The 15,864-nt window shown below is 32.7% G+C and overlaps 2 protein-coding genes and 1 long non-coding RNA gene across 3 annotated transcripts; 1 reads left to right on the top strand and 2 right to left on the bottom strand.

Moving 5' to 3' along the window:
- Positions 1-1,367: 1,367 nt before the first annotated feature.
- On the bottom strand, positions 1,368-1,956 carry LOC132747196 (uncharacterized). The gene is made up of 2 exons (XR_009628091.1): positions 1,790-1,956; positions 1,368-1,481 (listed from the first exon to the last, which is right to left on the bottom strand). It is a non-coding gene; the product is annotated as an uncharacterized LOC132747196 (long non-coding RNA).
- Positions 1,957-2,322: 366 nt separating this feature from the next.
- LOC132747197 (uncharacterized) lies at positions 2,323-6,090 on the bottom strand. The gene is made up of 4 exons (XM_060736528.1): positions 5,963-6,090; positions 4,751-4,918; positions 2,740-2,931; positions 2,323-2,420 (listed from the first exon to the last, which is right to left on the bottom strand). The coding sequence occupies exons 2-4, from the start codon at positions 4,875-4,877 to the stop codon at positions 2,323-2,325; spliced, it is 417 nt and encodes a 138-aa protein (XP_060592511.1). The 5' UTR covers positions 4,878-4,918; positions 5,963-6,090.
- A 5,141-nt stretch (positions 6,091-11,231) lies between these two features.
- Positions 11,232-14,679, top strand: LOC132747195 (uncharacterized). The gene is made up of 5 exons (XM_060736527.1): positions 11,232-11,360; positions 12,875-12,962; positions 13,258-13,425; positions 13,965-14,133; positions 14,562-14,679. The coding sequence occupies exons 2-5, from the start codon at positions 12,890-12,892 to the stop codon at positions 14,569-14,571; spliced, it is 420 nt and encodes a 139-aa protein (XP_060592510.1). The 5' UTR covers positions 11,232-11,360; positions 12,875-12,889; the 3' UTR covers positions 14,572-14,679.
- Positions 14,680-15,864: the final 1,185 nt, after the last annotated feature.

Here is a 15,864-nt window from a genome sequence, read left to right as displayed (position 1 = left end):
ATGAAATAAATGAATGCATCCTAAAGTTGAATAAAAGGGACACAACTAAATATAGCATGAGAATGCCTGATTGAAGATGGGCAAGGAAATGTATAACATTGTTGACCTAGAAAATATAATACATTGTAGAAAATTGTAGTGCATATTAATCCTCTGGAAAATGACATTTGTATATTGTTAATGAAAAATTAAAGTCCTTATGATTTGAACCTGTTACTGAGTTTTTGCCCTTTCCTTAGTAAAAATTTTCAATTTGTGTTGCACATAGCTCAAAAAGTATTTGACCTAGTGCCATGAATCTTTACAGAAGTGTTGGTCAGCATATGTAGTTGTGTACCTGGTGGTTTGCTTGTGGATTTATGCAGTATTTGGAGAGCTGTTGCCCTTGACTTGGTGAAAAATTGCAATTTTCAACTTTTATCACGCCTCACCCAAAAAGTATATGACATGGAGTCGTAAAGCTTTACAGAAATGTTTTTGTAGAGTCATTGCCCTTGACTTAGTTAAGATTTGTAATATTCTACTAGGGTCGCGCGTAGCCCAAACAGTATTTGACCTAGAAATCTTGGTATACATGTGCAGTTGCTCACCTGGGAGTTTGCTTGTATTTTTATTTATTCAGATTTGTATTATGAGTTATTGCTTTAGTAAAAATCCTTCCTAAATGTTGTGTCATGTACATACCTCTTAAAGTGCTTCAGATAGAATCAACGAACCAGCATGTAAAGACGTGCACCTTGGATTTTCCTGTGGATTAATTCAGTTTTGTTTTTGCCATAGACGTAGTATAAATTTGCAATTTTCAAATTGTGCTTAGGATATCTCAAGAAATATTTGACCTACAGTCATGACACTTTACAGGGCTGTTGGTCAGTCTTTGTAGTTGTGCACCTGAATTTTGCGTGTTTTTTATTTCCTTTAAGCACAATTAGGGATGTAATATTGAGTTTTGAAATTCTTAATTTTTGTAATACGGTATGTGTATTTGAATTCGCGGAAAGAATTTTTCGCGGAAAATAATTAAGATGTCAACATTGGAAAAATTTGATGCCGGTTATTATGCTCCAACCACTTAAGGGCAAGGGTAGGTCTTGTAGAATTGCCTTTGTCCTCCGTCATACTGTCTTGCTGTACGTCAGAAGACTATCAATAGAGTGTGCGAGCATTTGTGTCCAATGGTTTTATCGATTTCATGACGTTCAGAATACAATAGTTGGTGCTTTTGATTTATATGGTTAATGCTGAAATGCATTTTTAGTCAGCTAGTTATTATTTTGCCTTGAAAAGTCATTGACCAGGAGCCTGTTTAAAACAAAGGCCATTTTGCCATTAGTTTTAATAGGAAACAAATGTTCAATTTGAGTAAATAAATTTTAATCATTTATTTAAGAGCACGATTAACACTTTGATGAATAAAATAAATCGACTATTTCGTCCAGAACGGTTGCTCTTTGAGCGAAGAAGCTATCTTTGCACTTTAACTGCAAAAAGAACAAACAAAAAGCTATCAATGCTTAAAACAGTTGGACAGTATATTGAACAATACTGGAATAAAAAAAAAAGATTTGAAATTTTAGAACACATTCCTATATTTTTGATACCTCAAAATAATTAGCTTAAAATTATTCTTTACTGAACAACTGGAAAATACTACATAAATATATCCTTTACAAAAAGAAGTAAAATGCTACATGTGGAACAATAGTGAAATGTTCATTTATGTCCTTTATGGCACAGTAGGAAAAATATACTTAAAATGATACATAAATGATCGAAAAATGAGAAATACCTTTCTGGCTTACAACACCAGCATTCCCCACATTTTGGATACTCTTCATTGTTTCCTTGTGTAAACGTATAGCCTAACACATCTCCACAATATTGTTTTTCATCCTCTGGTGTACGACCTTGGGGCATCGCTTTGTTGTCTTCTTCTGTCCAGTGGTGACATACTAAAACTATAAAGGACAAATTCTTCCAGTAAAAAACTGACATGGTTGATCCATTTCGGATTGATATTAAATTAACGATCCATAACGTGCGTCAAGCAGAAAATACCGTTTTATTATTGACTTGTTTGACGTTCGTGTCTTAATTATCAAGAGAAAAAATTCATATAAATGAATACCATTCTTAAGAATGTCATGAATGTGGTTACATTTAGCAGCATATCTTACGTCAGTCCTAAAGCCGGCTTACTACTTCACTCAAAAATAAGATGTAAAGTTGGCCAAGTGCTTAATGTCGTTGACTTCAGCCTACTTGCCCCTCACCGCTGTGGGTTCAATTCCCGACAGAGACTTTGGATTCTTTCATGCTAGCTTACGGAAGGTCGGAGGTTCTATTCAGGTTCCCGTTCGTGCATGATATAATACACGGAAGGCCACGTAGGCCTCCATCCACCAGCAAAGCTGGAAAGACTTAAAACCCAACAAAACTGAGTTTATTTGCGTTTATTTACTTCCATATCCATCTTGGTTTATTAGGATAGTCTATACCATTATCTCTTAGTACTCTAAAGTGATCTCACGAAGAAGAAAAAAGATCATTCCACGAAATATTTGAAAGCTTTTTTGTGTTGCTTTTATCAGAAAATGCAAAAGACAATCCTTCTGAGCAAATGTGAATTGACCAATATTAACGAAAATAATACAAAGGCCAATATGCCAAATAACTAGTTCTTTTGTTTAGTTTGTAATAGCATACACGAGACTGAAAACAATGCAATGAAGTTGATACCTTTTGGTCTACAACACCAACATATCCCGCAGTTCGGGTAGTTTACATTTTCTCCTTTTGAAAACGTATAGCCTAAAACATCTTCACAATAATATCTTTCATCCTCTGCTGTACGACCTTGGGGCATCGCGTTGTTGTCTTCTTCAGTCCAGTGGTAGCATACCAAACTTTCATTAACCAGAAGTTCCTCTCCTGCAATGTAAAACAAATGAGCACAAATATGGCATTAAACATGGAAAATATAAGTATTATTGAATGATTATTATGCCAAATAATTCACTATTGTCTCGATATGCCTGTGTTGCAAAAAAACCTATATCTATGCTTATATGGATCTTATAGTTTAAAACGAAGATAAAAGGTGCATAACAACTCGTACGTTACCATATGAACACACACTTTTCTATCACTTTTGGTACAAATTGAAATCCATATAACCAAAGGGTTCTTAACCGAGGATGTACTTTTCAAGTTGATCGTAAGACCTTTGTATGCTGCAGAGGTAATTAATTACCGACGGAATTAATTATACGTTATTCATGTAAGCATAAACTCTTTCACGAAGTCGATTGACTACGCTAGAAACGTTTCCAGAAACAATTATGGTATTGGCTCCGATTCCATTCACATGAGCTTTCAAATACGTAAATGTGGTGACATCGATAAGTGAGATTTATCCTGTCACTTGTCTCAATTTCGGCCCGATAACAAGGTGCCGTATATTTTTACTGATCTACGGCACTTGATCACGTGGTATGCATGTTTGCCGGACTACTTTTCAAGAAAAAATATAAAAACTGTCGTTAAATCTTCTGTGTGTAGAATAACGAATTTTGGAAACGTTGATAAAACTTTGTTTGTTTATTTTATTTAACTCTATAATTTTTCAAGCGAAATAAAAATTATTTAAAGTGAAATAAATGTAAAACATAACTGTTTGCGACATTTTAGAATAGCGTACTTGATTTGATTGTTTTGCACGTGCTACTTGGCGCTACATTGTGACGTCACGTAAACAATACTTTAAACGTCTGTACAGCGTTAACGACTGAATAAAAGATATTGGTATTCGAATTCATTTTCTTAGTTAGACCATTTTCTTTCATTCTAGATAGTTTTCACAACAAAATTCGACAAAAATTTGTTTTTATTTATCACATTTTTCAAACAAAATGGCGCCCTCAATGTGAAAATACACGAGGAGATAATAAGAACGGCGAGTGCATTGGTGTAGAAAAATTAGGGCCTTCTTTGTTTATATAGAAACATTTCCGATAGTGTGATTAAAGGTTGTTTGCCTAATAAAATTCTTTAAAAAAACGGTGACAGGATAAATAGAATAATAGGTTGGTGCCGTGGATTGAGAAAGTTTATCTGGCTCTGCTCCGGAATTTATTGGGTTCGCCTTCGGCTCACCCAATAAATTCCTCCGCCTCGCCAGATAAACTTTCTCAATCCACGGCACCAACCTATTATTCTCTATATTATGCACCGATAATTCATACACATTCCAGAATGACGCCTACTTTAGTAACTCTCTTTATTGTGTTGCAAGCGTTAATTTCGGAAGTTAATGTGACACAGAAAGAAGTTGAATTTAATGTTTGTTGAGAAGTCTGTATATCAGACGCCAGTTGAAGAATAGCACGCTGGTGGGACAGTATTACTCTCTGTGTTGTTTGAATTTTTAGGAAATGAAAATAGTTAAAATCTGTCATTTAAAACTAAGTAATTACCTGCGTCAGAAAGCCATTTAGCCGGGTTAGCTCCTATTCAATTATGTAAGGCGTTAGTCTGTTACTGAACTTTTAAAGTGACAATTTGGTACAATAATTTATGGTAATTCTAAATTAAGTTTAATTAACGAAAGTTGAATTTAAAATTAGTTGAGAAGTCTTAATGCCGGGATCAAGCTGAATAATCAAAAGATGATGGACAGTTAAACTCTTTGTCTTGGAAATGAAAATAATTAAGACAGTCATAAAAAAAACATAAATCTTAATCAACATACCATCTGGTTTACAGCACCAGCATTGTCCACATTTTGGATAGAATTCATTTTCTCCTTGTGTAAACACATAACCTAAGACATCTTCACAATATTGTCTTTCATCCTCTGGTGTACGTCCTTGGGGCATCGCATTGTTGTCTTCTTCAGTCCAGTGGTGACATACGAATTCTGAAAAGTGGTGATTATTCCGAAAAATCAAAAACAAATTAAAAGCTTATTGACAATTAAATTACAGTCTTTACATGTCTGAAAAAGTTTATAAAAGACAATGTGAAAAGCAGCAAATCCTACGACCTAATATTATATTCTTTAAATCGTTTTATTTATCTGAATTAATTTTATGCGATATTTGACCTTAAAATTAATGAAATTATTTAAAATAAATTAACATATTGTATAAAACAAATGCTATGCATGTGTGTTACAGGACTGACAATTTTTCAGCACACTTCTAAGCATACAAACAGTTGCAAACTTTACGTGTTAACATCATTACGCGATGTACAAAGACACCGGAAATACCCGCTTAATGTTAATTCCATTATAAGCATTTGAATAAATTAATTTGCTAGAATATCGTCATAAAATCTGAAAATGCTAATGCAATAAAGTTTTCATTCTTATTTTTGATATTCTTAAATATTTTTCCAAAGATCTCTTATTGGCTATACAGCTGAGCCGTTTTTTCATTTTCATTTAAAAAAACAACAAATCTTTGGCATTTTGCAATGAGTACATTTATACTGATTTATTTTGTATGGAAGTCAATATTCTATTGTGTTTACGTTTTGCTACATTTATCACAAATTATTTCATATTCATTACTTCTTTAAGTGTTAAGCATGTTAAATGTTCTACATCAATTTCTACAACATTTTGAAGCACATATTTTCCCCCTTTTAAAAGAGTTATTAATTTTTGAAACAGTGTTTAGATAGCCGTTGGATTCCACAGTATACACTTCAACTCGATCCTTCAATAAATTAACTTAGAAACAAGATTCATACACGTCCTCTAAATACACAAAGTGAAGTAAAAGTTAACGTCGAACGTTTAACAAAAATCCACTTATCAAAAGTAAATTAAGTACGAAATTTCGAAAAAGTAAATTCAGTTTTAAAGTATTTTGTCGAAACTTGAAGAAACAAATTTTAAAACATGAAATATGAAATATACAAACAATGAATAATTAAAAAACATAACTGTACATACCTTATTACTTTGCTTCTTCTGCTAGATTTAGGAAGTATTTCCTAAAATGTTGATTTTGTATTAACACTTCCAGCATTTATAGGGAATTAAACATTATCAGCAAATGTAATTGCGGCTTTCATCAGCTTTTTATCTTCTTTCTATTTCAAGTAACAGTGGGAAAGTAAAACAAAAGTTTGTAAAGAATGAAAGTTATCACTTTCTTTTGTCACCATATTGAATTAAAATAGGCGTATATGAACACATGTTCATATTGACACTTGTTCTACATTTTGAAATGTGGTATTTGCATTTAATCGGAGTTTTACATAAAAGATGAAATGTGTATGCAGTCACGATTGATGTGAAGAGCACCACTAAATTAGGTGAAAATCAATTTTCATCCCTTCGAATCACCCCCAAGGACCAATGTCATCACAAAACATAATGCATGACGCGAACAGTTAAAAGAGCAACAAAAATCAAATACAAACATGTAGTTAAATGTTCAATCATAAGTACAACTCATGATTCTACGATTATTTTTTTTGTTTTACTTGGAGACAATTTGCCTCTTTTAATGGAATGGAACTAACGAGATACATTGAAGGATCCGCAATGACCGCTATATGAAAACATCTGCAAACGCCCAAAACTCAATTTTTTTTTACCATTTCCATCATAAGTTACAGCTTCCAAAAATGAAAAATAACATGTACAAGTTATTTTGTTAAAGCTTTAACTACTGACATGTTCATGTGTATATATTTTTGTTATGTTATTTTATTATTTTATTTTATTTTTTTTTGGGGGGGGGGGGGAAGGTGTTGGGTTCTGGGTTTTGTTGTTGTGTTTCTTTGTTTTGTTTTTCTTTGTTTTTTTTTTGTGCAATATTTTAGCCGATTTTAACACAATTTTTTGTCACATCTGAGCGTTCGATATACCTGACCGACTTTTTTACTAATTAGAAACTACTTATTTCTCTGCAAGCGACTGACTACTTGTCCAACGTGATTTCTGAACCAGCGTTGTGAGACAAATGACCATAAGACTCATTGTCCGAGATTTATTGCCATAGAGAAATTTCTGTTCCACCGAGGACAGAAGCAGTGCGACCTACATTACAAATTAATCTGATTCTCTCCCTATTGAGCTATTCTAGTTTATGTTTTAAACATATTTTTTATGTTCCATTTTGAAACAAACATATTCAGTTCAGTAAGTCGATGCCACGTGTATTGAACAGCCTACTGACACCGCGCTTTAGTAACATCAAATGAATTATCTCCGAACATTATCGTTAATTGTTAAGGCATAACAAATAGAAAGGAACGCAAATAATGATATCTACAATCATTAAAGTCCAATGAGTATTGTTATATCATATGTTACCTTCCATAACAAAGAGTATATACACGACTGAGATATTTAAGTTGTCAGTTTTGGGGACAAATCTGATATGATGTGATTCATAACATGTTTCATACATACACAAAAGGTACCGAAAAGCTTTTCTACCGTCCAAAGTACTTTTATATAATTATATAAATAATCTAAACAATCTTCATACAATATATAAAACCTGTGCCATAAATATCATATTCCATACACACTTGAAAGGTATCTACAAGATGTTACTCGTTTTGATATATTACAATGGTAAATTCACTCTTAGTATACGTAGATATTTTATATGAACATAAGGGGTGAAATCAGATTTTTTGTCAGTAATGCAGGGCACGGTGTATGTATCCTCACATTTGAAGAGTTATTTCTCTAAGCCATTTATCTCAGACATTGCGTCTTATGGTCATTTGTTTGAGAAATAAGTAACTTCTAATAAGTTATAAAAAAAACTAGAACTGCCACTATCATGGCGTGAATACCACTTTGCCAGAATAAACAGTGGCCATTTAGAGCTCAAGGACAACCTCCCTGCCAAATCTGAGGTTACTAAGCCAGTTCATTGCTAAGTTATGTATTCTACATGCTTCAAGTGTGAAAATGTCAAAATCAATACATTGCAGACAGGACATTCTTTAGCAATTGAGAAGAAAAGCTTTTTTTGTCAAGGTCCCTGTGACCTTGACCTTTGACCCAGTAACCTCAAAATCAATACGGGTCACCTTATAGTCATGATCAACATCCATGCCAAATATGAAGACTGTGGGTTACTCAAAGGTATCTTAAGTTAATGGGTGGACAAACTTTTTGAAGTCAAAGTCCCTATGACCTTGACCTATGATCCAGTGACCTCAAAATCAAAAGGGGTCATCTACTTATCATGACTAACCTCAATGCCAAATATGAAGACTATGGGTCAAAGGAATCTTAAGTTATTGGGCGGACAAGCTTTTTGAAGTCAAGGCCCCTGAGACCTTGACCTTTGACCTGGTGACCTCAACATCAATAGGGGCCATCTACCAATTATGACTAACCTCAATGCCAAATATGAAGACTATGGGTCAAAGGAATCTTAAGTTATTGGGCGGACAAGAAAAAACCGACGGACGGCCGGACGGACGGACGGACAAGCTGATTCCAGTATACCCCCCTTACAACTTTGTTGTGCGGGGGTATAATAAATAAATAAATAAATAATAAATAAATAAATAAAAACTATAAAAAGGGCGGTCAAGATGATATGTAAAAAAATTGTGTTAAAATCGGCGTAATAACACTGACGCAAAAAACTAAAATACCCAAATACCCAGCCACCCACCCACCAAAAAAAAAATTCTTTTAGGCACAAACGGGCACCTGAGTAGAACCAACGACGTTCCGTAAGCTAGCTAGATAGCTTCCTTACATGAAAGAATCCAAACGAACCCACAGCGGTGAGGGGCAGGTGGTTTGAAGTCAACGACCTAAACCACTCGGCCACGGACGCCCCCTGATATCTACATGCATCTCATGTACTGTATTACCACGTGGATGCCGTGTAACTTAATAATAATAGGTTAGGATAACATTAAATCCATATAATATAATATAATAATAAAAGGTTAAGAAAACATTAAGTTTATCTAACAAAATAAAGAAATAAATAAAAAAAAATATCTTGACACGAAATAGCAAAATGATTACTAAGTTATTAGTGTAGTTGAAGATTAATCAATATGTTAAACTAGAAATTTGTCCGAATGTTGATTAACATTCTTGTAAATTTTGTTGACTCTAGCTCAAGTACTTCTAGAGCTACATGCGACACAACATGAGAATGCACGGACGGACGGACAAGGGCAAATCATATTGCATCATCTAACAGGCGCACACAAAAGTATACCGTTTAAGAAAAAAAACGACATTCAATAACATACTGTATCATAATTACGATGAATTATTGACAGACGAAAATATAAAAAATAAAGGAAAAATAAATAAATAAACATGAAAAAATAGTACATTAAAACAGGATAAAATAAAAAAAAAATAGAAAAAAAAGGAATACAAATAGTGTTTATTCTGTGATTAAAAAAGGATTGCAGTATTCCTAGAATGAATGATATTCATCAGTTTATTTTTCGACAGCCAGCTGGGCATCTGTCAAATCATCGTCAAACCTACAAAAGGTCAGCAGAATATTTTGTTCCTGACCACTTCATTCTGATTACGTACAATATTCGTGTCATGTACAATGATTTTCAATGTTTCAATATCTAGCCCGTATGTCAATCCAGCCTGTTTGTGCAATTGTTTTGAATAACGCCGTTAGGTGAGTGTTTCACAAATAAATCAATTATGGTAGATGACAATATCATATCAGTTATTGTATTGAATATAATAATTAAAGAACATTTGACGTCAACATGAAACTCAAAATGTCTACACTAAATATTCTATCGGTATAGCAGGTAACCTTACATTTAAATAATTATTTCTCTAATTACACTTTGAAGATATAAATTATTTACAAGATGACTTGATATAATTGATGATGCATGAAATGATATATGCCACGTCTGTTTGGTTAACAAGAAAACTGACAAGCGTTCCGAAAATATTTTATTAAAAATGTCTAAGGGGGGTGGGGGAATTCATATACTTCTTCTTCTAAGCAAATGTCATAATTATCTTAACCCAAAGCCTAGAACAGAACGGTCATTTTAGGTAGATGTTACTTCTTTTCTTCTCGGCAATATGTCGGAAAATAACCTTCTTTGTAAATTATCCACCGTAAAAACGTTTATCTTGTATCTTGTATATCTGCTAAACTTTGCAGTGTTTCATTTTGTAATATGTGTATTTAAAAGTATTTTAGTTTCCTTTTAAGAAAAATTTTTGATGTTCAATTTTGAAACACACTTTCAGTTCAGTAAGGCGGCGCTAAGTGTATTGAACACGTGTCACTAGCCCGCGCTATAGAATCATCAAATGAATTATATCCGTACAAAATCGTTAATTGCTAAGGGATAACAAATAGAAAAGAATGCAAATAATGATATCTAGAATCATTTATGTCCAAAAAGTATTGTTTTATTAAATGATACCTAACATTACAAAGAATAATCACACGACTTAGATTTTCATGTTGTCAGTTTTGGGAACAAATCTGATAAATATTACGAATCATACACACTTGAAAGGTATCTGCAAGATGTCTCTCGTTTTGATATATCACAATGGAAAAATATTTTTGGTATACGTACATATTTTGTATGACCATTTAGCTCAATAGAGAGAGAATCAGATTAATAAGTAATGCAGGGTGCACTGCTTTTATCCTCGGTCGAAGAGTAATTTCTTTGCCAATTGATCTAGGACATTGAGTCATATGGTCACTGGTTTAGAAATCTTGTTGGACAAGTAGTCAATCGCTTGAGGAGAAATTAGTAGTTTCTAACTAGTTGTAAAAAGCTGCTTAGGTTGATATGTTAAGAAATTGTGTTAAAATTGGCATAATAATACTGAAAAGACACAAACAGACCTAAATACCTAAAAAAACACACACAGAAACAAAAATCCCCACCCTCTAAAAAACCATAACCACACAACAAGAACAACAACAAATAAACCCAAAACATATACACATGAACATGTCGGAAGCTAAAGATTGAACAGAAAAACTTGTACATGTTATTAATCATTAAGAGGAAATTGCAAATTCGTTTTGAGTTTTGAACATTTGTATATATGTATACCTATACAGCGGTCGTCGGAAACGTATTCATTATAGAACATTAATGTTGTAACTTTGATTTAATATGGCGATAATGAAAGTGATAACATTCATTCTTTACAAACTGTTGTTTCACTGTCCCTTTGTTTCTTGAAACATAATGAAGATAAAAGCCTTATGAAAGCTGCGGTTACATATGCTGATAATGTTTGATTCCCTATAAATAGCTGGAAGTGTTAATACAAAATCAACGTTTTAGGAAATATTTCCAAATTCTAGCGAAAGATACAAAGTAACAAGGTATGTACAACTATGTTTTTATTTATTGTATATTTCATGTTTTAAAATTTGTTTCGACAAAACGCTATTAAACTGAATTTACTTCTTTTCGAAATTGTGTAGTGAATTCAATGTTAATCAGTGGAAGGATTGAGTGGAAGTTTATATTGTGATATCCAACGACTAGCTAAACATAGTTTAAGAAATTGATATAGATCTTTAAAAAAGGGGCAAATATGTGTTTCAAAATATTGTAGAAATAGATGTAGAACATTTAAAATGCTAAACACTTGTAGAAGTGATTAATGTGAATGTAAATTGATTTGAGATAAAAGTAGCAAAACGTAAACACAATTGTATTTTGATATACAAAATACTAAATCAGTATAACTGCATTTATTGCAAAGTGCTAAACAATTAAAAGGATAATGATGATAATAATAGAACTGAAATGATCTAAGTACGTAAAGTTTGCAACTGAGTGTTTGCTAAGAAGTGAGTTGAGACATTCGCAAAAATACTGTACATTTTATTATATAATGATATAGATTTTAGGACATTTCCTTTATTATTATTTGGATTTTAACGAGGTTTATGAATATTATAACATCGGAAGAAGCTGAAAGAAAAATGGCTTCCCGTTGATATACCCAAGCAATGTACATGTAATTGATTTGATCAAATTTGCTTACTCCCTTCTTTCATAGATTTTGATTGATTGTGTATACACATTATCAAAATAGAATAAGGGAACATCCTAAGCATTCCTAAAGAATCTATTAGCAGCTATTCAACTGTTTATCGACCTACGTCTAAATATTTGTTTTAATTTTTTTTTTTAATTTTATTTCACTGTTATTTTCATATGCCCGTGCGTAGTAGTGTATTACTAGATACGCAATTGAATTAAGATATCTAAAACCGGCCAGGTCTATGAAAGCACGTTTGTCCATAAACTTTTCCATTCCTAAATATATATTTTACCATATAGGGATGAGGTTCTTCAATGAAAATCGGACATCAGAGTTATCATTGATACTTTTTCAAGTTCCTGTGATGACAGTAATGATATAAGTTCATGTACTCAAGTTAAGGCTCATCAATTCCCGAAATAAATGTTATTCTTACGTTTCAAAAACTTTTCATGTGGATATCTTGTTACAGATTCCAAAAATGTACTGTTTGGCGATATAGATGAACCATCTCTTCCTTCTTATGCTATCTGGAAATTTGTAAAATTATAGTAATTTAGTATTTTACACATGAAAGTAATTATATTACTTTGCTACATTAAAGAAAGACACAAAAATGCAGATTCAGCGCTACTTTCTTCAGTTGTTTAACATCCATCATAAATGCTCTAAAGCTATTTTTAAAACGCAATTTAAACACATTGACATTTCAAATGAAGTAAATAAATTATTTCAGAAATGTATTTGTTTTATTTTACCCACTAAATAGTCATGCCTCTGAAATACACGTTTACCAATCTCTTCTACAATGCGATGATTGTAATTCATTTTATTAATTTATAGGTCAGATATTGCATAATGATGCGCCTGGTTTTACTCACTATTACCCTAGCCGTTTTGTTGGTGGATTCCTCTAAGGCTGGTAGTGCTGGTAATTATCATAATTAGCATAATAATTAAATCAGATAAATGAAACACTTTAAATGCTATAATATTGAGCTTTTTTGTCAGGCGTACATACTTTAATTAGAATGTCGTTAATAACCATATGTTTTTAACAAAATTTGTTTATCTAAGGAAATGAATTTTTTAAGTAATATTTATAGAGTTGTCATTGATGTTACTTCTCTTATTGTCCATCATAATTTGTCAGACATGCAAAAAGTCTTCAATTTAACTTGTCATGCATTTCTTTAATTATTTCCGGAATAATCACTAAATTACAGATTTGGTATGTCACCACTGGACTGAAGAAGACACCGCAGCGATACCCCAACCTGGTACAATAGAGGATCAAAGGAAACTGTGCGAAGATATCTTAGGCTATACGTTTACACAAGGAAAAAATGAAGAGTATCCAGGATGTGGGGAATGCTGGTGTTGTAAACCAAAAGGTATATTGATTAAAAATGGCTTTTTGACGTAGGTAGTTATTTAAGTAATATTTGACTGACTAAACTACATTCATTTCTTTAAAATTTTAACAACCAAATGATCTATCTGAAGAATCGATGGGTTTCTTTATTTGTCGTTTACGGTGAGTATTTTCTTGCCACCCCTTTTTTCTCTCCCACCTTTTAGCGCTTGCATTCCATGTCCCTTTAATTCCCATTTTGGCCACTTTTGTTTGGTATTGTTTTAATTCATGATATCTCTCCCCTTCTTATGCCGCCCTTTTTTCCAATCCTGATCCTGGTTTGGTGCCGTCTGGGTGCGCAGCTGTTGTGGCTTGGACATGTCGGTGCTTGCGTCCTGTGAACGTTGGATTTGCCTTGTTGATCTTTATTTAATTTTTTAAGTAATATTTATTGAGTTGTCATTGATGTTACTTCTCTTATTGTCCATTATAATTTTTTCAGACATGCAAAAAGTCTTCAATTTTAACTTGTCATGCATTTCTTTAATTATTTCCGGAATAATCACTAAATTACAGATTTGGTATGTCACCACTGGACTGAAGAAGACACCGCAGCGATACCCCAACCTGGTACAATAGAGGATCAAAGGAAACTGTGCGAAGATATCTTAGGCTATACGTTTACACAAGGAAAAAATGAAGAGTATCCAAGATGTGGGGAATGCTGGTGTTGTAAGCCAGAAAGGTATACCTCATTTTTCCATCATTGATACTGAATTCTTAGAAACTTTAGCGGAAACAATATTTCGCTTTTCCATAAGGATGGTGTTTATGCGGACATAAACTTTCGCGCAATCATAGTGACCGCAAATTTCGCGAATATTCAGTCGCAGGGGGTACAAAGCATACATATTTCTTATATCAGATAATTTCTAGGAATACAGTATATCATTCTATTTAAGTATATATTTCCTACATAAAGGATTTTACTATTGTTCCGCATAGAATATATGTGTAGCTTTTAAATGCGTCCCGTTAATGATATATATGTAGTATTTTGCAATTTGAGGTATCAAAAATATAGGAATTCGTTTTTACATTTCATGTTTGTATTGTTCATTATACTGTTCAAGTGTTTTATGCATCGGTAGCTTTTTGTTTGTTATTTTGCAGCACACCTTGAGATGGCTACTTCATTCAAAGAGCAAACACAATTTTCTAGACGAAATAGTTGAGTTGATTGTATTCATCAAAGTGTTAATCATGCTCTTTAATAAATGATTAAAATTTATTTGCTGAAATTGATCAATTGCCACCTGTATATAGCCAAGATAGCTAGCACATTATGCGCACAGTCTGAACGACCGCCGTTATTCAACCTTTTTAATCCCAGTATTTTCTTAGAAGAAATAAATAAATAAATAAATAAATAAATAAAATAAATAAATAAATAATAAAGAAATAAAATAAATAAGTCCAACCATCTCACGCAACCCATGCAAAAAACAAACAAAAAACAAAACACACACACACACACAAAACAAAAACCAAAACCTACTGACATGCACAATCAAGAAAATAACAAAAAAGAATTGTACTTTGATAAACCGCATACAAAACATCTGGACAATATTTTTATAGGCCAAGTATCTAGAATGTCACCTTTTGACATTTAACAGTAAAAAGTGAATGCTACCCCGCCCCAGTCAAAATATCTTATATGCGAAAACCCCATCCAGATTAGAAAAATATTAAGTAACGTAAGTCTGAACAACGCAGATAATGTTTGCTCTGAACTCACTACAGGAACGGTCTAAAGCTAAAGCAGCATGTTCCATGTAATAGTTAATTATCTTACACTTAAAGACAAATTTGTTGATGTAAGTTTAAAGCCCTTAAAACTATTCAATGTTAACACTAACCATTTTTAAGCAAAGTTCAAGGCACTGAAACTATTCAGTGTTAACCTTTTGTAAATTGCATATTGCATATTTCTAGCCAAATTAATGGCTACATACATTTCCACAAAAATATGAGTTCTGAAACTGGAAATTCTTAATTTTTCCAACATTCAAGGGAGAAACTTTGTCCAAAATCATTGAACCACGACCACATTTAAACTTGAATTTCTTATTCCTAAGATGTATCTATATGTAAAATTTGAGTTGAATGTGTACAACCATTGGGGAGATAATGAACGGAAACTTAAATTTCTGACTTTTTTTTCAAAGTTCAAGAGGGATAACTCTGTCCGCTAGCATCAAACCATTACCAAATTGAAAATTGACCATCGTATTCTTATGACATATCCATATCTTTAATTTGAGTTGAATTTGTACAACTGTTGGGGGAGATAATGAATGGGAACTGAAAATTTCCTTTTTTTTCAAAGTTAAAGGGGCATAACTCTGCCAAAAATCATCGAACCATGACAAAATTTGACTTTGACCTGCGTATTTTTTTTGATGTACCCTAA

This window comes from Ruditapes philippinarum, unplaced genomic scaffold (genome assembly GCF_026571515.1).
Source record: "Ruditapes philippinarum isolate M1 unplaced genomic scaffold, ASM2657151v2 ctg613_1_1_1_1, whole genome shotgun sequence".
Classification (NCBI taxonomy): Eukaryota; Metazoa; Mollusca; class Bivalvia; order Venerida; family Veneridae; genus Ruditapes; species Ruditapes philippinarum.
Note: the sequence above shows the minus strand (reverse complement) of the source record. Positions and strands in the feature narration are given on the sequence as shown.